Source organism: Marmota flaviventris, chromosome 16 (genome assembly GCF_047511675.1).
Source record: "Marmota flaviventris isolate mMarFla1 chromosome 16, mMarFla1.hap1, whole genome shotgun sequence".
Taxonomy (NCBI): Eukaryota; Metazoa; Chordata; class Mammalia; order Rodentia; family Sciuridae; genus Marmota; species Marmota flaviventris.
In genome coordinates this window covers 70087847-70108337 of record NC_092513.1, presented here as the reverse complement: position 1 = coordinate 70108337, position 20491 = coordinate 70087847, and the positions used below count along the sequence as shown (strand labels likewise).

Genomic DNA, 20491 nt, shown 5'->3' with positions numbered 1-20491 from the left:
ATTTAGAAACAGGGTCTCACAGAGTTGCTTTAGGGCCTTGCTAAATTGCTGAAGCTGGCTTTGAACTTGAATCCTCCTGCCTCAGCCTCCTGACCCGCTGGGATTACAGGCGTGAGCCACCAAGCCCGGCTGAAATGGGAGAGCTACATGTGTAATTGGGTTTGTGTCGGGTAAAGAGCCAGATAAGACATGGAGAGCATAACTTCATTTTTCTTAAGTCCCAAAAGGTGAGTTTAAGAGGTTTGTTACTCTGGATAATATTTATAAGGTTATTGGAAGCATATTTCCTTTATCAGAGTTTAAGAGGCTGTCTGCCCATGTCAGTACAGCGGGTCTCGGGGGCAGCGCAGGAGGGCTGTCTTCCTCATGCCCTGAGTCTGACGAGTGTGCTCTTCTTACATGTGATCCCGTTGCAGCTGAGGTTTGCGTTCAAGGCCTACTTTCCTCACGCCCCTGCGTCTCTTGCCACAGTGCTGTCGCAACTTCCCGAAGGTGAGTCCAGACCAGAGTAACTTCTGGGAAGACCTTTGGCCAGCAGTGACCCTTCCCGCTCAATCCCTTATCTGTCCACGGAGATGGCCTTGTGTCCAAGATCCCTTAAGCTCCCCGGGCCTCACCTTCTGAGGATTTTGACATGAGAATCTGCTTTGTTTCCTGGTTATAATCATGGACCAAAAGAAGGGGAAAGGAGAAGGGAGAGTGGCTCTGGCTCTTCTGTGAGGGTCTGGTCCAGTACCAGGCCCCGCGGTGCCAGGCGCAGGCTGAGGCGCGGCTGAGTCAGAGGAAACAGCTCGTGTGTTTTCCATTCTCTCCACCCCGCGGCCTGTTGCTGAGGAGCAGGGAAGGTGGAGGGCGAGGCCGGGAAAACCCAGGGGAATCTCACCTCACCAAGGGGGTGGAGGGTTGGAGCACTGGTGCCACGCTGACATCAGACCACAGCCACCGCCCTTCCTTCTCAGCCACCGCCTCCGTGGGACATGTGAGCTCATGTTCAGGGAGCGCTGCAAACACTGGGGTGCAGGGAGGGTGGCAGCGCTGGGGCCACCACCGGTCCCTCGGCTTCCTTTCTCCCAGACTCTAGTGGGACCTGTGTGGAGGGGCTGGGTCGTGGTCCAGTGCAGGAGGGCTCGCCTGGCCGTCCCGTCCTCAGCACCACAGGGAAGAGGACCCCTGGAGGAAGGCGGAGGTTCCGCTTTAGAGCGTTTTACAAAACCAGAATTCCTCCTCCTTTTTTAGGAGATGAAGGCTCTGGCCCAAGGTGACCCGTCTGGCGCTGTCCTCAGATGCTGGGGGTGGCCCCAGTGGGATCTCTGGGTGATCATAGTCCCTGTCCTAGACGTCTGCCCCACATAGACGAGTGACTTCAAGCCGAAGTCCAGAAGCTCTGTTGCTCTCGGGGACGTGTCCTTTCCCAGCACTGGTGCGCTTGAGCACTGGAGCGGCGTTGGGATGGTCCACTGCGAGGTCCCCGGGGCACAAAAGAGGGTCACTGCTGGGCCCTAGCTAGCAGCCATGAGAGAGGGAAGTAAAATAAGTAACTAAACCACCAAAAAAACCATGGAAATGAAAAACACCCAGAAGCTGTGAGCTGAAGGTCGGGGAGCTCCGCGAGTCGAGGCGGTGCCCTGTGCCCTGGCGCCCTGGAGACGCCCTCAGTACTCCCATAGCTGCCTCACTGTTCTGTCACCCCCGTCACGCGACCTTGATGGGAGCTGTGAGCACACGCATGCTGGCACACCATAGAGCCACAGGAGGCCAGGAGAGCGGGCGGAAACCTTTGTCCGCACGATGCCCACACGGTTTTCCCTCTTTTCTTTAATGTGAACCAAGGTCGTATTCCAGAGTCTTCACGACCCTAGGTCAGGTGAGCGGTCCATTCCTGTTCCTCATCGGTGGCTTTGGTCCAGTCTCCGTGTACATCGGAACCACGAGTTATAGTGACGGAGCCGAGGTCAGGGGGATGGAAAAGAAAGACCCTGGGCGCGGGCTGCGTGGCCCACGTGACAAGGTGGCTGCTTCTGAACCCTTCACCCACTTCCGTGTAACTGCGTCAGGCGCTTTCACGTTTGTCCCCGCGTAACTTGGACAGATGTTTCCTCCCCAGGCTGAGAAGATCCCGGCTGGGAAAAGCAGGGCTTGGTGCCATGAACCAGGAGAGGAGAGGCCTGTCCTCAGACTGCTCCAGGCTCCCCACAGGTCGCTCCTCCTGGGCTCGGCGCTTCCCGGGTCTGCCTCTGACTTCTTTTCTGCACCCATAGGTCTCCCCCAGGGACACTGGCTCCAGCGACTGCAGCTCATCTCCCAGCAGCTCAGAGAGGCCGTGGAAAACCAGCCCCAGGGGTGAGCAGCACTGCCCAGGCCCCCTCCTGGCAGGTCCTTCCCTCAGCCCTTCCCCTTGAGCGGGCTGCAGGTCCTTCCCTGGCCCTCATCACACAGGCCAGCACCTGCCTGGCGAGAGGTGGGGGGAAGCCGCGCGGGTGGGCAGGGCAGGTCAGGCAGATAGACTGAGCGCAGGTCTGTGACAACCCAACCCAGCCAGTGCCTCTGGGACTGGATGGGCTGCTGTCCTCCAGGGACCAGGACTGAGCGGCCCCTCCTCCCGAGGGCTCAGACACAGTGGCTAGGGAGGCAAGGACAGTGCTTAGAGCTTGGGGAACCCCTGGGCGTGAAGGAACCCGGGCCAGGTCCACTGTGAACTGGCTGCAGAGAAGCCTGGAGCACTCTTGTTCCTGTAGCCAGTGCAGAGGGAAGTGCCCCCACCACCCCTGACCTCAGGCCCGCCCGCCCCATTGTCTGTAGGGCAGGCACTCACCTGCCAAGATGTCTAGAGAAAAGCAGCCTTCACCCTCAGCAACCCCGGGCCCTGTGTGATGGGGAAGCTTGCAAGAAGCGTCAGCCTCCTGGCACCGACACCCCCTGACGACAGGAAGGCAGAGAACACACCGCTCTGCAGACATTCCCCGTTGCTGGAACGTTGATCAGAACCTGGGTCTCCCTGGAAAGGAAGCCGCACGGGTTTCTCCCATTTCCTACCTCTGCCCCTGTGTCCCAAAGGCTGACTTCCTTCTGGACCCCAGGACCCACTTCCTCTCCTGCTCTGGCCTGCCCGGGCCAGGTCCACTGTGAACTGGCTGCAGAGAAGCCTCCCCGCTATGGCAGGGAGGCCCACGTCCACAGCAGCCCAGCTGTGCAGGCCAGGCGCAGGCAGGAGGCGCTTTGCAGGGTCTCATCCTCTGTCGCATCTGCTGTTACCAGCCCAGACTTTCCTTCCTCACAGCTGTGCTCATTTAAGGAACCTGGTGGTAACACAATGTCCAATGTCCTCAGAGCACATGGGGCTTGTTTTTGGTTTGGGTGCTGAGGACTGAACCCAGGGGTGCTTAACCACTGAGCCACATCCCCAGCCCTTTTTTATATTTTATTTAGAGACAGGGTCTCCCTGAGTAGCTTAAAGCCCTCACTGAGTTGCTCATGCTGGCCTTGGACTTTTATCCTCCTGCCTCAGCCTCTCACCAAGCCTGGCACACATGGGGTTTTGAGAGGTGTCCCTTTAGATGCTTTCTGCTGGGTTCAGAGTGGCACTCTGACAGGTTTTGAGGGTAGCTGTGTTCTTTGCAGGTCATTCTAGAGTGAACAGGTACAGTTTAAGTCCGATACAGACATTAAAGCTGCCACGCACGGAGGTGCACACCTCTAATCTCCACAACTCAGGAGGCTGAGGCAGGAGGATCACAGGATCCAGGCCAGAAAGGGAAACTTAAGTGAGATCCTGTCTCAAGATAAAAAATAAAAAGTGTGGAACGCCCTGGGTTGAATCCTCAGCCAAAGAGAAAGAAAAAGCAAGACCAGGCCTCCTGGCTCTGTTGCAGATCCCGTGGGGGGCCCCTGCGGAGCTGGTTTCTGCTCGCCCACTTTGGAGGATGGGCTGACGTGGCCGCCGAGCAGTTACTGAGGTCGGACATGGACCCGCCTGCAGCCTTGCTGTGGTTCCTGGCCTTCTACCACGGCCCTCAGGAGGGGGCCCAGCAGAGAGCACGGACCATGGTAGGTGCAGGCCACTCTGCTCAGGCTGGGCTGCAGAGAGGGCTTGCCTTTCCCTGAGTCCCGTCACCCGAGCTCTGGGCTTGTGATGATGTTCCCCTGGGGGACAGGTGAGTGTGGCTGGGCGTGCTGGGGTGCTACAGGGAGGCTGGTCTGCAGCCAGTCCTCTGCCATGGCGGCCTGGCCAGTACTGCTCTCTGGAGTCAGTCAGCGAATTCTCACGTTGCGGCTTTGTTTAGACCTCTTTCTAAAGCATTCGCATGATACGAACCACTTTGCTTCCGAAGGACCGTGGTCATTTCCTGAATGACAGAGCAGCTAAGTCCAGGACTGGCAGCAGTAGTGGACACAGTCGCTGCTCTCTGAAACACAGTGATCGCAGGAAGCCAGGTCTGTGGAAGGTTGGCACCTCCCTGCCAGTGTGTCTGTGGGCTTGCAGACCGCCAGCTGCCAGTGCGTTTTGCTGATTTTAATAATTAAAGGGAAGGGGCTTAATTATGTATGGAACAGTGCTCGTTTGCCCTGTATATTCTGCTGTTTGAAAGAAACAGACCAGTACAGCCGTCTGTACGTTGTATCCGTTTAAAGACTTGCATTTTAAAGAAATCACCATAATCTACATATGTATTTGAGGATAGCTATCTGATTAAAAAGAAAACCTTCTATTTCTTCCCTTTTGAAGATCACATTAAGCCAATTAAGGGAAATCCTAGTTTATGTTTCTCATCATCTTATTTTTTATAGTAATAATTAAGACGTATGAAGCACTCATGATTTCTAAAGCCCTTTAGTATGCATTTCATATTTGGCTCTTTGTGAACTAAGTTGGTAGGTATGTGTGGTTAAATTCCTTAGGGACCATAGATACTGACAAAGAGAGATTCACTTTTCAAGGACAGAGACAGAAGTTTTCCAGTAAGATTTAATTTCTAGAAAGTTCTACATTGGCACGTGTTTCCACTAGTTAACTTGGTTTGGGAGGTTTTGATGTTTCTTTAAATAAAACTTGTACATATTCCTTTTAAAAAAAATTGTACGTATAGATGGACAGCATGCCTTTATTTTTTTGTTTATTTTATGTGGAGCTGAGGATGGAACCCAGTGCCTCACACGTGCTAGGCGGGCACTCTACCCTGTGCCACAGCCCAGCCCTGGGCATACGTGGGTATTGTTAGTCCTCTGGCATAAAAGCAGATTGACTCCTTGAGAATAGGCGGTGCCCACTGCGTCCTGGCTGCTCCATCCTGCTGACACCAGGGCCTCCGTTGGCAGTGCCGGCCCCTGCCTCCCGGGAGCCTGGCCCGAGGCTGGCGTGTGTGACACCCGGGAAGGGGAGGGAGTTTTTCTGGGTGACCCAAAAACACAGACCTCTCGCACCTGGGCTTTGCGAGCTTTGAGCCCCTAATGGTCCACCACGTGCCTGGAGAAGCAAGGCCTAAGTTGCGTGGCCAGGTCAAGCCTGGCAGCACCTGTGCTCTGCGGCTGTCCCCAAGGCGTGGAGCGCAGAGTGGGGCATGGTGCCTGCCTGAGGGCCTGCCCCTCCCTGGCAGGCCACCTTCTCTGCCATTCGGTGTTCATCTCCTCTGCTGATGGAAGCAGATCATGACAACACCCCATGCATGGGGCGTCCAGATGCCCAAGGCTCAGGCCAGTCTCCTCCCAGTGGCCCTGCTGCTCCCGAGGAGTCACCCTAAGGGAATGGTTACATACAGCTCCGTGTACAGGAATGTCCTTCACAGCATCGTCTGTAATCACAAACACCGGGAAGGCTAGGCCTTCAGTAGGATGGCTGCCATCTGAACGAATCCTAATGTGTCCTAACCACGGGTGGCCTCTTAGCAGGAGAAACGGTGCACTCAGACAGCATGTTCTGTGGGCACCGTGAACGGCTGGCTCCCAGGGCCCTATGTCCAGTGGGTGGTGTGTCCCCATGCACAGGCGACATAAACCTACTCAGGAACAGTGACTCTCTGGATGGGAGAGTTATAGGTGATTTTATTTATTTATTTTCCTTTTTTCTTTTCAAATTTTCCATAGCATATAAGTTTTTATAACATAGACTAAGAAATAATATTTTAAGAGGAAAATAAAACTTGTGTCTTTCTCCTGAAAAACTTAGACAGCATTTGAAGTATTAGCAGGTTGTATAGAAGCTTCTGGACACGAACGCATTGAAGGGCCAGTCAGTCTGGGCAGAAGGGGCCGCGGGCACAATGGGCGCCGGCAGAAAGTCAGAGGCAGCCCAAAGAGAGCAGAGCAGGTGTGAGCCGGCCTCCTGAGCCCGCGGCCCCAGGGGGTGGCAGGCAGTCAGGGGCAGGGCGTGCCACCGCCCAGGGTGGGTGCGTGTGGGTCAGTGTGTCCTGTGGGGAGAGGCCTGCGGGGCCTTTCCCACGGCCTGGCTTGTGGTTGGTGGCGCTGACTCAGCACCACAGTGTGCTGCAGCCTGTGGCCAGCGGCATCCTGGCCTGGCTTCCAGGGAGAGCCGCCCGCGCCCTGCCCTAGATCTGGCCCTGCCCTAGAACTGGCCGTGGGAATGCAGGGGACAGGCCCAGCGCTCTTTCAGAAGCCTGGGGCCTGGCTGTTGGGAGTGTACATGGCATTTCCCATCACGACTCTGAGTCCTTGCATTGTTTCCAAGTCACAGCCTGATGTGCCTTCTCTAGCAAGCAGAGTCTCAGCATGAAATGAGCATTTCTTATGCAAAAACAACCCCCAGACTTAGAACAGTTACCATCATTATGTGGCTTGCACAGACTCTGACCTCTGCCCGAGCCTTAAAGGCATACAGACAGCCTGTCCCAGTGTCCTGGACAAGACAGTTGTGCCATGAGAGTGTGTGTGTGTGTGTGTGTGATTGTGCAACTGTATATGAGTATTTTAGTATATTAGTGTGTGCGCGCGTATGTATGTGTGTATGTAGTTTTGTGTATGTGTGTTTGAGTATGAGTGTGTATGTGTGTGTGACTATTGTGTGACTGTGTATGAGTCTATGTATGTGAATAACAGTGTGTGTGGCTATGTGTGTGTAACTGTGTGACTGGATGGCTGTATATAAGTGTGTGTGTGTGACTGTATGACTGTGTGGCTGTGTGTGAGTGTGTAATTGTGTGAGTGTGACTGGATGCCTGTATGTAAGTGTGTGTGTGACTGGATGACTGTGTGTGGCTGTGTGTGTGTGTAACTGTGGGAGTATGTATGGCTGTGTGTGTGGCTGGGTGTGTGACTGACAGTGTGTGTGGCTGTGTGTGTGTAACTGGGAGTGTGTGACTGGATGACTGTGTGTGGCTGTGTGTGTGTGTGGCTATGTGAGTGTGACTGTATGACAGTGCGGATGGGTGTGTGCATGTGTCACCAAGGCAGTGGTGGCAGTACCCGCATTGGGCTCTTGGCGCCCTGGCTGTCCCTGTCCCCACTGTGCGGAGCCCCTTGCTGCATTCTGCTGAGGACTTTTTCCCATTTCCTTTCCTACAACAGAAGGCTGACCCGGGTGGTGCATGGCTGCTCGGTGAACAAGCTGAGGCCCAGCCTTTCCTGTGTGTGTGGCCCTGGCTGCAGGGCTCTGCCTGCCTCCTTTGGACACCGGTGGCTCCTTCCTGGGGCCTGCTGCAGAGCACCCAGTGCACTCTAGAAGCCTGTGGGTGCTGCTGCTCTGACCCGACCCTGCCCTTGCCCTGCAGGTGCAGGCTGAGGCCGTGCTCCGCCGCCTCCGTGAGCTGTCGGGAAGCGCCTGCCTCTCGGCCAGGGATCTGCAGGCTTTGGGGGAGAGCAGCCCGGGGGACCCCAGATCGCCTGCGTGCACCCAGCTCATCAGGCAGCTCCTCCTTACCTTCCTGCTCTGGGCTCCCAGAGGCCACACCGTCGTCCGGGAAGCCATGGCCTTTGTAAGTCCCCGCTTTCCTGAACCTCCAGGTGGAAGGGTCTTCCCGAGGGTCCCAGGCCTTAGAGTGTGGGGATGAAGGGTCAGTGGGGTGGCCGCTGGGAGGGGCCCTGGCCTGCCGGTGCAGCACCCTCCGCCACAGAAGACCGGCTCAGAGGGAGGAGGTGCGTCTCGCAGGCCACACGGCGAGGTCTCCCCACGGGCTGGTCCCATTGAGCCGCTCACGCTGCAGGTCAAAGAGTGTTGCTTACAAAAAAACTGATTAATTGTGAAGAACTCCTTCCCAAAGCCCAGGTGACAGGAGGAGGAGGGGGTGTGGGCCAGACAGGGATTTGGCAGGGATGTCTTCACTGTGACACAAAGACACGGGCACCTACAGGAAGCAGGCCAGTTGGACTCCTGGACATTGAAACTGTTGGGCATCAAAGGATACGACCAAGACACTACAGAGACAGTTCTCAGAATGGGAGAAAATGTTCTAAAGTCCTGTATCTGCCAAGGGTTTGGTATCCAGAATGTGGAAGGAATCCTCAACTCAACAACAACAAAATCAAATTCGAAATCGGGGAAGCACTCGACTAGGCACCGCTGTAAGGATGTGCAGATGGCCAGGACTGGGCAGATGTCAGCAGCACGGCCACGAGGGAAGCACACACCGAATCCACAGTGAGGCCCACCGCCCTCCTCATGACGGCCGGTAAAAGAATAAAGAAAGTAAACGCTGAGGCTGCGGAGACGGGGAGGCTGCAGTGGCCCAGCCCCTGTGGAAAGGCCAAACGGGACTCCCCAGGATGGAGCACTTGTACTCTTACACACATTCCCCCAAGAACGGAAAGCAGGAGCTTGGACAGAGCTGCACAGCACATTCACGAGAGCCGGAAGGCGGCAGCAGACAAAAGGTCGAACCAACTGAGGCTCTTGTATGTGGTGGAATATTATTTGGCCTGAAAAAGGGAGTCCTGGTGCATGGCTGTAACACGGATGGACCTTGAAGGTCTCATGCTAAGGAAATAGGCCAGGCACAGGAGAATGCCGTGGGGCCCCACGGCCTGAGGTGCCCAAGTTCATGGAGACAGAATAGAATAGTGGGTGCCAGGGTCCGGGGAGGGCGTGGTGAAGAGTTTCTGTTTGGATGATGGAAGGTCCTGGAGGCGGCGACTGAGCTGGCTGTGCATTGTGAGCGTGTTCCACACCACAGTCGTCGCAGCCATGCGTATTCACTGTGATTTCATAAAGCACTCAAAGGGGGCGCTGGGGTGCAGCTCAGTGGTGGAGTGCCCGCCCTCGCCGCTGGTGCTGCAGAACACTGTCCAGGGCCCAGCTCTCTCCAGGCAGGCTCTGGTGACGTGGCTGTGAATCCACTGGTGGGTTCCGTGGCCCCTGTTGACAGCCCTGGGAGACCTCCAGGAGACCCTCCTCCCCGCAGGTGGTGCTGTGCAGCAGGCCCAGGGCCAGCCGCCTCTGCGCTCCCGTGTGCCTAAGAGCACAGAGCCCTGGCCCTCGTGGCCACCAAGCACAGGGACACTTGGGAGATTACTCTGTGCTTTCACAGAATGCATCTGCGACGGCACAGAGGCACCTGGACGGCACGGCACCCATGGGGAAGCCAGGCGTGATTTCAGCGACGGGTGGACTCTAAAAGTCACGCTGCAAACAGAGCAGGGGCGGGTCCCAGGAGTGGGTGGGGGCAGGTGCTGCCTGGCGGTGGAGACATGAGCCGGTTCTGACCTGAGAGAGGCTACGCTTGAGAGCGGCTGAGGGAGGGTCTTCCTTGTCCTCGCCACGCACACGTGCACACGCACACACACGCACGGGAACCTCGAGGCTGTGGGCGTGCAGCTAGCACCAGGCTGCAGTGATCACGTGGACACAGCAAGACGCCACAGGTTCTCCTCGAGGGAAACAGCAATGAAAAATAGAACAGGACTCAGAAGAAAAAGAGCTGTTTTCGCCGCTGTGACCCAAAGACCTGACAAGGACAATTAGAGGAGGAAAGGTCTGTCTTAGGGGCTCGTAACCCATCACCTCACCTCTCAGCTGTCTCGCATCGGCTTAGTGCGCTTTCCAGGGACGCCTCACATCCAAACCTCAGCTTCCGAGCCCCCTGGGCTGGGAGACCCCATGCTTGAGAGCTGAGATGTGCACGTCACTGGGTGTCCACAGCCAGCTTCGCCTCCGCCGGGGGTGAGTTGAAGCCGCTGCTTTTCAGCCGTGTGATCCAAGGGCATGTCACACAGGTGCACAGGGGTCAGTCAGGCTGGCGCAGAGCACCTGGATACTCCAGATGGCGCTTGCTCCTACCTGTGACCCAGGTATAATAAGGGAAAGTGTCAGGCAAGCCCCAAGCCCGTCTGGGGGCAGCTGACACAATCCCTCCAGTGCAGCCATCGAGGCCGTCAAAACCAGAAACATCTGGGAGAATGTCACAGCCAAGAAGAGCAAAGGACATGTGACACTAAGAGTGATAGGTATCCCTGGTGGGGCTCTGGGATGGCAGAGGAGAACCATGGGGCCGAGGACTGGCTGTGACAGGCGCCCTTGCAGGATGCTGGCAGGAGGGGACGGTGGAGGACCGGGACTCCACCCCTCTTCGCAGTCACTCATGATTCCTCCTCTCCTGGAGGAGTCCGCAGCCCCGGGTGGAGCGCTGGTCTGCTGGGAGCCAGAGCCCCCCTCTGAGAGGAGACCTGCTTTCCCTTGGCGTGGACGGGACAGCAGGGTTGGAGGACGGGAGGGGAGTCTGCCTGGAGGCCTTTTAACTTTCTTCTCCCCCCGTTGCAGATGGCCCCCACCCATGACGTCACCCAGGAGGTTATTGGCTTTCTGGACCAGACCTTGTACAGATGGGACCAGCTGGGCACGGGAGCCTCTGGGCCAGGAGCACTGGCCAGGGCACTCCTTCAAGAGCTGCGAGCGCAAGTCTAGCGGGGACGCAGGCCCTGAGGCGCCGTGGGCCGGGTGCCATCTGCCGAGGCTGGGCCCCGTCTGTGGAGCGCTCTCTTGAGCTTAGAGACTGAGCCATCGCCATCTCGGGATGGTCGGTAGCACGTAGGACAAAATGAGAAGCCGTGTGCTTGACCATACTTGGCCCCTGTACCCACAAGTGACCCAGAGGCCTGCCCAGCCCAGGACACCATCCAGGGACCTCAGCAGGATGGGCTGTTCCATTTCTGGTCCTTCAAGCGAGATGTGGGACTTTTTTTTTTTTTTTTTAATGATTCAAAGTCTTTAGACGAAAATCCGGTCAACTTGGCCTTGGTCTGAAGCTTGGCCTCTTCTCCAAGGTGCTTCCCAGGGCTCAGGCTGCTGTTCTCGGGGACCTGAGAAAGGTCATGGACTCTGGCTCCCTGGCATTCTTCCTCTAGGAGTGGACCCCTCAGGTTTCCCCCAGGGCCCCCTGACCAGCCCAGGGGAAGCTGCTCACCATGGGGGGTCCCTGGTGCTGAGCAGAGGAGCACATGGCGCAGGGAGCCGGCCTGGCCCAGGGTCTCGGCCCTGGGTCAATACTGCCTGCCACCAAAGGGCTCCTGCTACTACACAAGGGTCCACAGTGGCCCTGGATGCAACAGGAGAGGGTGACACTGCACCAAAACAAGAATTGGGTCCTAACAGAACCAGCGGCCCTGAGTCAGTGTCCCTCAGTTGAGGACGTGGTTCAGCCTCATTGTGCCTTGCACTGCCCTTGGCTCTGCTGTGGAGGTCTGGAGTGACCCGGGGCCCCCTCTCGCCCTCTGGTTTATGTGATGGACGTCTTTGGGTCTTGCTCCTTTGAGGTGTGAGGTTTTGTGGGGTTGGAAGTTCACCTTTAGGGGAATCACGCTGCTGAATGAGCCAGCCCCAGGCCCTGGGGCCTGGGCCTTTCTGCTGGGGAACGTCTTGGTGTGGACATCAGGGTCACTGTGGTGTAAAGGTTCCTCAGAGTGCACAGTGGCCCTGGAAGGAGGGCTCCCTCCTGTGCTGACTCTGAACCAGAGCCTGGGGGCCTGCCCTGGGACCTGGGGTCAGCCCCTGTGGACGTGACGAGAGGCTGGATTTGGTGGCAGCACGTGACCCCAACAGGAGGGGCCCCGGAGGCAGAGCCCCCGTGTGGGTGGGCTCCAGAGGAAAATGCAGAGCGTCCTCCTCACCGCCAAGTCCCCAGTCGCCCTCCCTGCTCCCAAGTTCCCTGCGATCCCACCTGACCCTGTGCCCCGCAGTCTCACAGCAAACAATAAAGCCAGGTGCTTTTCCAGCTCAGGTCCCAGCCACGTTCCTGGAAGGTCTCCTGACTTTTCTGTGCCCTGTTGGTAGACTCTCCATCCTTGACTCGGTGCCCTGGGCACAAGAGCTGGCACCTTCCTCCTGGTGCCGACCAGCTGTGGTCCAGTGAGCCCCGGCCTGGTGGGGACTCCTGCAGGAAGGCAGGGCTGGTCTTGTGACTGATGCTTCCCCTGTGCCCTTTCCCATGCCCATAAAGGTACCCAGGGGGAGGTGTTCCAAGGTGGGAACAGGGCAGCTAAGGCCACAGCCCCAGGGACGCTGTACAGCCTCGCCCAGCAGCTCCCACATCCATAGGGACCCCAGGCTGCCGGCCACCTGCTCTGCTGCAGAGAGGGAGCAGGTGTCCGGGGCAGCCACTGCTGCTGGCGGGCCACCCCCGGCATGGCAGAGAATCAGGCCCCCGAGGGTTGTCTGGCTGACCCTCCGTCCTCTTCCAGCTGCCTTAGGTTCTAGGGAGGCTGGACGTGGGGTTCTTCTAGATTTTTGAAAGTGGGGGTGCAGCTAAAGGTGCACTTGGTGAGAACACGCGTCAGGCAGAGGCCGCAGGCGGGTCCCCGGGCCACATGGCGCCAGCCCCAGCCCTGCTGGCAGTGCAGCCCCCACTCGGCGTCCCACTGAGGTGCCTTCAGCAAGGACGACAATGGGGACCCTAGACACGGGCAGCCCAGGGGCTGGTCCTGGTGTGGAACTCGCTGACCTTCTCCAGCGTTTCTCCTGGGGCTGCGAGGAGGAGGCTGTCCCCACGCCTTCCTGACAGCATCCAGCGCCTGCCCGGCCGCCAGCGCCCAGAGCCCCCTGCCCGGGGCAGAACCTGCCACAAAGAAGTGGCCACGACTGGGCACGTCTTCATCCCAAACAGGCAGCTTGCACTGAACCTTTGATGCATTGAATGTTTTAATTTGTCCCTTAACCACCCCCTTCCCCCTGACTGTGGAAGCTTCATGTTGCAAAACCCAGCTCTGACCCTGAAAAGACTGACCGTGGTCACCCTCGGGCCAGGAGCGGCCACCGAGAGGGTGCTGTCCTCTCTGGAAGCCATGCGTAGCGTGAGTGGGACCGTCTCATTCACCGTCCTCCCCCCTCCCAGGCCGGCAGGGCTATGGGGCCGTGTGCCCTGCTCCTCTCGGTTCAGACTCGTGTCCTTTGCCCTCCTGCTCCTCGGAGTCAGGACGATGGCCTCGGCCGGCTCCATTCAGGCCTCCACGTGGCAGCCCGTGCTGCTCTGGGTTTGCTGCCACCCAGCAGCCTCGCTCAGCCTTCTGGGTGACCGTGTCCTGGCACAGGAGCTGGGGCCTGGGACCACGGCAAGGAAGCGTCCACGGGTGCAGATGGCCGTGGATGGGACCCAGCTCCGGAGGAGCCTCCTGCCTGAGCACTGGCTGCTGCTCTCTGGGCCTGTGTAGCCCTCGCTGCCCGGGTCTGACTAACTGGCGGCCACAGGTGCTTGGCAGCCTGGTAGCTTTTGGTTGCTGGGACCGAGATTCCCGACGAGGGCAGCCTGGAGGAGGAAAGGCCAGGTCGGCCGGCCAGGCTGCTCGGGCCTGGGCTGAGGCAGAACGTCATGGCCAGGGGCGTGGTGGCGGACGGCTGCGCAGCCTGTGGTCGCCAGAAAGCAGAGTGGGCGTGAGGAGCCAGGGTCACCAGGCACCACCCCCAATGGCCTGCCTCCTCAGCCAGGCCCCTGCCCACTGCCGTGCTGTACTGTCCTCCTGTAAAGCAGGCTTCACCCCGAGTTCCCACACTGACCGTCCTGAGCGTGCTGGGGACACTTCATACCCAAACAACGGGCAGAAGTAAGAGCCAGCCAGGGGCAGGGGGAGGCCAACACTGCTGCTGGGGTGGGGTGCCCGCAGGGAGCTGGAGGGTCCCCGGGAGCAGTGGGATCCCTGGGGAGAGCCTGCAGAGGGCAGCCAAGCCCAGGACGGCTGAGATGGCCGCCCTGAGCCCTGGAGGGCAACACTGGGGCTCTGCCCGGGGAGGATGGCGGTGAGGAATGTGCTCCTGATTTGACAAGGAATCCTGCGTCCCAAGGAAGAAGGCACAGATGCCACAGAGCCGCTGTTTGCCTTGCTCTCCTCCCAGCCTGTCACCATCCCCCTCCACCAGGTGCTGGGAGGGCCCCGTCCTCCCCTGGACCCTGGACCCTAACATGGAGTCGGTGGGTCTGCGTTAAGAATTCTAGGTTATCAACCATCATGAACCGTTTCACAACCAAAGAACCCAAGATAAACTGGGTCAGCTTTGTGTCACTGTGACAGAAGTACCCCCAAGAGCAACCTGGAGGAGGAGGGTCAGTGGGGCTCGGGATTCCGAGGTTCAGTCCGAGGTTGGCGAACTCCGCTGCTCTGGGCCCCGGCCAGGCGGAGCGCATGGAGGAAGGGTGTGGCCGGAGCTCTGCAGCCAGAGAGCAAGGGGAAGGGGCCACCGGGAGGAGGCCCCCTGCCAGGGCTCCCCCAGGGACTCGCCTGCCCCAGCTGCCACCCAGTGGGCCACTCAGACGAGGGTGGACGGCCCAGGAGCGCCCCCTGAGCACTCCTGCCGGGCAGCCATCTGCAGGGCCACCTCCTATCGGACGTGGCAGAGCGTGCCAAGTCTTGGCCTCCTAGACTCGGGGCCCAGGTCTGCTTATACCACGGATCCAGGTCACCACCCTCATCAAGAGACTCGCAACGAAGCACCTCACGCGTGGACCCCCTCCCGGGCGGTCACCGTGACCTATGGTACTTCGCGGTTTGGGAAGGAAACAGATCCGTGAATTTTCTCGCCCCACCGCCCAGAACTGGGGTTGGACCCAGGGTCACCCTCCACTGAGCTGCGCCTCTGGCCCAGGATCCTGCTAAATTACCCGGCTGACCCTGAACTTGGGATCTTCCTGCTTCAGCCTCCAGCCTAGCCGGGACTGTAGCCCTGACTTGAAAATGGTCGTCTGGACTTTTCTGTAGCGGTAGGTGGCCTCCTAAACCAGTGCAGGACACTCCCCGGCCTCTGGTGATGGACAGCAGCCAGGACTCTTGGCTGTAAGCAACAGAAACAGGCACTGGATGGGAGAGGGGGCCAAGATGGCTGGCCAGCGCCACAGTGGGCTGGTGGTGACGCCCTGCAGCCTCCACTGGCCGTCCAGGCTCACGGCCCTGGAATGGGCTCTCTTTGCGCCCACTCCTCTCAGAGCACGACTGTGGGACTCCTGGTGGCACTGGGGCCTGCACTGCAGCCGTGAGGGGGGCTGGGCACGCAGGTTTATCCAGCTGCCCCCGTGTCACTCGGTGCCTCTGAAGATGTGGCCCACACTTTGGAAGGCAGATGCCACAGTACCCTTCTAGACTGCCCGTGGCCAGTCCTCAGCCCAGCGGTCCACGACACAAGATCAGGCAGCGGGGCTGGGCAGGAAGCTGCCCGCAGTGTCCATGGCTGTCTCCAGAACATGGCTCCGTTCGCCTCTGAACCCAATGGTCCTGGGCGGCTGTCCTGAGCACTGCAGGACCGTCAACAGGAGCCTGGCCTCCCCTGCCCGGTGCTGGGTGCACCCCTCCCCAACACGGTGACAAGCCAAGCTTTGTCCAGACGTTGCCAAGTCCCCTTCCAGCTGCGGACCACTGCTGTAAGTGGGGGGCTCCTTCCTTTGGAACGACATCCAGGACGTAAACACCAGCTGCTGTGGACAGGACATCAACTCTAACGGATCCTCATGGGAACTGAGCAGTCTGACTCCCAAATGCATGTGAAAAAGCGACCCTCAACATCAGGGCACTGTCCACACACAGCACAGTTCCATGTGGAGGCAGATGACCAGCTCAGAGCCTCGCGGGGACCCCACCACCCTGCGATGGGGACTGGTCTTTGCAGAGGCTTGGCCACGTTCTGTAGTTACCCTTGATTCCCCCCTTCACCCCACATCCAATGGAGGCAGCCCCTGACCCTGACTGTGGCTCACCCACCACTGCGGACCCCCTCGGTCTTGGACGGGACTCCTTCTCGTGCCCAGCAAACACTGAGGAGTGTCACAGGAGTGTGGGAACGTGGCCAGGCACTGCCATCAACAGGGAAAGGATGGTGGACATGACGCTGGGTCTCCACCTCCTAGACCCAGGGCACTGAAGGCACTGGACTTTCTCCACCCAAGGCCTCACTGGAGGCCACTGGGCCTCTGTCTTCTCCAGAGAAGGCTCTTGAGGATCTGCCTGGGGAGAGGAGGGAAGTCCTGGGGTGGCAGCCGTGCTCTGGGCAGGTGGTGTGCTGCCCGGTAAATGCAAACTTGGTTCACAGCTAGGTGGAGCTCCCTGGCCTCTCCCCTAGAGCTCCTGCCACAACCCGCCCTGCTCATTCCTGTCCCAGGCAAGTTCAGCGACTTTCAAAGACTTTCAAGTCCTGCAGGGACGAGCGCTTCTCTGCACCTCACCTGCAGCTCCCTCCCCTGTCTGGGCCCCAAAGGTTGAAGGGCGCGTCCATGCACCCTGCAAAGCCAGAAGCCACAGGAGAGACGGACACGCTAGCCGAATCCCACACACAGAGGACACCCTGGGGGAGACATCCACAAGGCAAGTCCAGCAGCCAGTTCTAACTTGTGGACCTCTTCTACACATCTAAGGAGGCACTAACCAGAGAGAATCGGGAAGGGACACAAACACTGAGGAGGTGGGTCACAGGAGCTGCCCTGGAGAGGTGTGTCTTCCCTGCAACCCCTTCCCCAAACCCTCTGCTCCCTGGCCATCATGCACATGCAACCCCTCACCCTCCCACCATGATGCCCAGAGCAACGGAGCTGGCCCCCGTGGACTGAGTCTCTGCAACTGTGAGCCCAAACACACTCCTCGTCTAGGTTGGTCTAGTTGGTATTTTGGTCAATGCAGAGCTAACACAGCTGTCCACGCAGCGGTCCCTGTGTCAGGCATGGCAAGCTGTCTGGAGAGGCGTTCAGGGGCACAGGCCACATGCAGGGACACCCCTTCACACAAGGACTGGAGCGTCCTGGGATTTGGGTGTCCTGGAACCAGTGCCCCAGGCACCGAGGGCGGCTGCACTGTGCTCCCTTGGGTGTGTTTCCTGGAGGGTGACTGACGGTACCTTGGCTGGGGACACGGGGATCAGTACCCTCACAGTGGTGGGCTTGGGGAAGGGACCAGGAGACAGGGAGGAAACTTCCTTTATGTCTGTATATTGTTTCTATTTCTTTGCATGTTTGATCTGTAAGAAAAAGAGCTGTGACCGGCACACGGAGGTCCCGGTCTGTCCTGGGCTGGCTGCTGTTGGTGCTCTGGGGAGCGGGTCTGTGTCCCTGGTGCTGCTCCTTGAGTCCCTGCTCCGGGAACGCGTGTTCTGGCACTGGACAGAGAACCTTCTAGGAACGACCTGCTCCGTGGCTGGATCCTCGTGCCCTGGGACTGGGGCTTCGTGGAGGAGCGTATGGGGCCCTGACCCACCACCACTGTGTCCGCCCAGCCTCTGGCGCTGGCCCCTTCCCTGCTCTCCACGTGGGCCTCTCTGCCTGCAGGTGTGCTGGACCCACCGTCTCTGCAGTCACTGAAACACAAAATCAGGACATACCATTCTTTCCTGAGACTGTCTTTTCTTTACAACTTGACATGAGTGCAGGTGTCCAGCCCACTGACCAACAGTTAAATGGACTCCCTCCTCACCTCCCTTGGCCCCAACTCCCATCTTCTGAAGCGTCCCCCGCAGACCTAACTGCCCTGAGCGTCCCCAGAGACCTGAGTGCTGCAGTCAAGGTGAGGAGCAGGTGTGCCAGCCACGTCCTCAATGCTGCCTCGAGAGGCCCGGTGTCCAGGGGACCTCGCGGATGCACCCTCCCTCTCCCAGAGGCCTGCTCTGCCAGACCCAGTGTGCGGCGGAGGGCTGCCGGGTGGAAGAGGGCCTCTGGAACCCGGGCTCTGGGCCTGGCCACCTCCCCACAGGCAAGAACACCTGCAGGGCTGGCCACGGCCACAGACCCAGTGCCCCGAGGCCCGGCTGAGGACACTACAGGTGAAGGGCATAGAGCAGCTGAAGAAAGCAGAGGCCTGGCTGGGGTGTCCTGAGGACGCCACAGATGAGCTGCCTGAGGGCGGCTCCGTGTCCCTGTGCCCGGGCTCTTGTCTCCCAGGCAGGCAGCCTGCCAGGGGAAACGGGACGGACAGTCTGCCCGAGGGCACCCAGGACCTGGCAGTGGCCACAGTGTCTGGCCGTGTCTCCAGAGCAGTGGTCCCATCCGAGAGTCCTTGGGTCCGAGGAGCCAAACCCCTGCACTGGCCATGTCAGCTGCTCGGTACTGACCAGACCTGGCCTGTGGGCTGCCTGGAGAGGAGGCCACAGCGCCCCGTCGCCCACGTCACCTGGCCTCGTTGTCTCCCAGCACTAACGTGCCATCGCCAGCTGCAAGGCCACACCTCAGTGACCACGCACCCCAGCCTCTCTCCTGGGCCTAGTACAAAACAAGAGGGGGTTTGAACCGGGGCTCGGCCCCTGCCAGGGTGCCCAGGAGACCCCGTCCTGAAGCCCTCCCAGCTGAATGGCCACTGCTTCCCCCAGGAGGCCCTGGGCCTCGCCTTCCACAGTGTCCTGCTGGTCGGCTGGAACAAACTCCTCGCTGGCCATCAATCTCCCAGACAGCCCCGAGGGTGGGAAAGACCCATAAAGCTCACGCTTGAATAGTGCCCACCAGGCCCTTCCCCTTGTAAACCCCACAACCCAGCTGGAGGGCCATGGTCATTGTGCACAGTGACAGTGACCAGGAGGGGTGGAGGCCCTGCCCCCCACCGAGCTCGGCCTCTGGGAACTGCCCTGGGAGGCCCCCGCAGCCCACCGGGACCCCACCCCCACTCCCAGACGTCTGGCACCTGACCTTGGGCCTGGGCGGCTCTCAGTGCTCTCAGCTTGGTGTCCCCACCTGTGGAGTCCTCCTGTGGGTGGCCCTCGCAGCAGGGCCTGAGATAGTCCACCAGAACATCCCAAGGCTGGCTCCCCACAAAGCCACCGTGCTCTGAAGCCAGAGTTCCTTCTGGGGACCAGTGTGACAGGCCCCGCCCGCCCACAGCCGAGCACCCAGGCTGTGTGGAAGGTGCATGTGGAAGGTGCTGCCGGGTCAGAGGAGCCTTGTTCACAGGCTGACCCCGTCCAGGCAGCACCCGCCTCACGGTGGCTCCCTCCACAGCACCGGGAGGATCTTGGATGTCTCTGCTCCAGGTGAGGGCACCTTGCTTGTGCTGTAGACGACTACTTTGATGTTTTGATTTGAAATTCCAATAAAAACAAGTGTTTTTAAATCCTTTAATTCTACAGTAGAAGCCATCATGGGGCACGGGGACGTTTGCTCTTATTGCTTTTCCTGACCCCAGTCTGCACTTCCTGTCTGGCCGATTCTCTGCATTTCTCCCTGATGTCGCCCAAAGCCTCACAGCCAGGTGGTGGGTACCATGAGGGGGACAGTCCGCAGTCTGGGTGGTCTGGGGTGACCCTGGGACTGGATGCAGTGGGGACCACGGCCGCTGTGCCAGGCCAGGTCGGATGGCTGCAGAGGGATGGCCAGGGTGAGCTGCTGGGGTGCCAGGCCCACAGGCTGCATGGTCACAGCAAGCACAGGCACCGTGGTAGCCCCGTGGGGTTTTTACGTTTATAGGAACAGGAGTTGTGAGATCAGCTCTCCCGCGGGCGCGGCCTGCCATGGGCAGCCTGGCAGAGGCCCTGGTCCTCTCCATGTCCTTCTCTGAGGGCACCGAGAAGCTCGCTCTCCAGCTTGCCCTTTAAACCTGAACCCTGTGGGGACGAGAAAGGACACCACCACAGACCACTGGGTGCCTCGGTGGACCCCAGACACTGCAGGACAGCCCGGCAGGGCACGATCCTTTCACCCTCACGCTCCTGCCCTGGAAACAGCTGGGACGAGCTGCGGTGGGAAGGCCCAGAAGAACATGCGTTTTTCTTGTCAATGTGTTTTTATTTTTAAACAGTATCAGATTCAGAAGAAAGAGGAACACAAAGACCAAATCCTTCACATTTTATTAATACGCCTAAGATTCTTATCCTGCATTTTTACAAAAAAAGTATGAAAATTTTTCAAAAATCTGAATATTAGACACATCGACAAAACGATCTGCAGAATCTTCCGGGACTCGCCCAGGAGAGGAAGCCAGGGGTGCTGGCCAGGCCCGTGTGCGCAAGATGTGCCTCTCGGGAATCACAGGAACCTCTGGGCGCAGCCACCGGCAGAGAGGCTGGCATCAGCTCTGCCATGTGTCCCAGACCATCCACGGCTGGAAGGCAAGAGGCCCAGCTCTGCCACACGGACTCCACACCTCAAAGGTGGGGACTGTGTCCGAAAGG

The 20491-nt window shown here is 59.0% G+C and overlaps 1 protein-coding gene across 11 annotated transcripts in view; it reads left to right on the top strand.

The window, feature by feature from the left end:
- Fancc (FA complementation group C) overlaps positions 1-12154 on the top strand; it is a 179258-nt gene extending 167104 nt beyond the window's left edge. For 9 of the 11 annotated variants that reach the window (XM_071602510.1, XM_027955833.2, XM_071602511.1 and 6 more), the window contains 5 exons: positions 417-492; positions 2259-2340; positions 3870-4044; positions 7719-7922; positions 10700-12154. In XM_071602510.1, the coding sequence (XP_071458611.1) occupies positions 417-492; positions 2259-2340; positions 3870-4044; positions 7719-7922; positions 10700-10843 (681 nt within the window). In that variant the 3' untranslated portion in view covers positions 10844-12154. Of the gene's footprint in view, positions 1-416; positions 493-2258; positions 2341-2799; positions 4045-4328; positions 4432-7718; positions 7923-10699 lie in introns of those variants that run through there. The other 2 variants (XM_027955832.3, XM_027955835.3) reach the window with 2 other exon arrangements.
- Positions 12155-20491: the final 8337 nt, after the last annotated feature.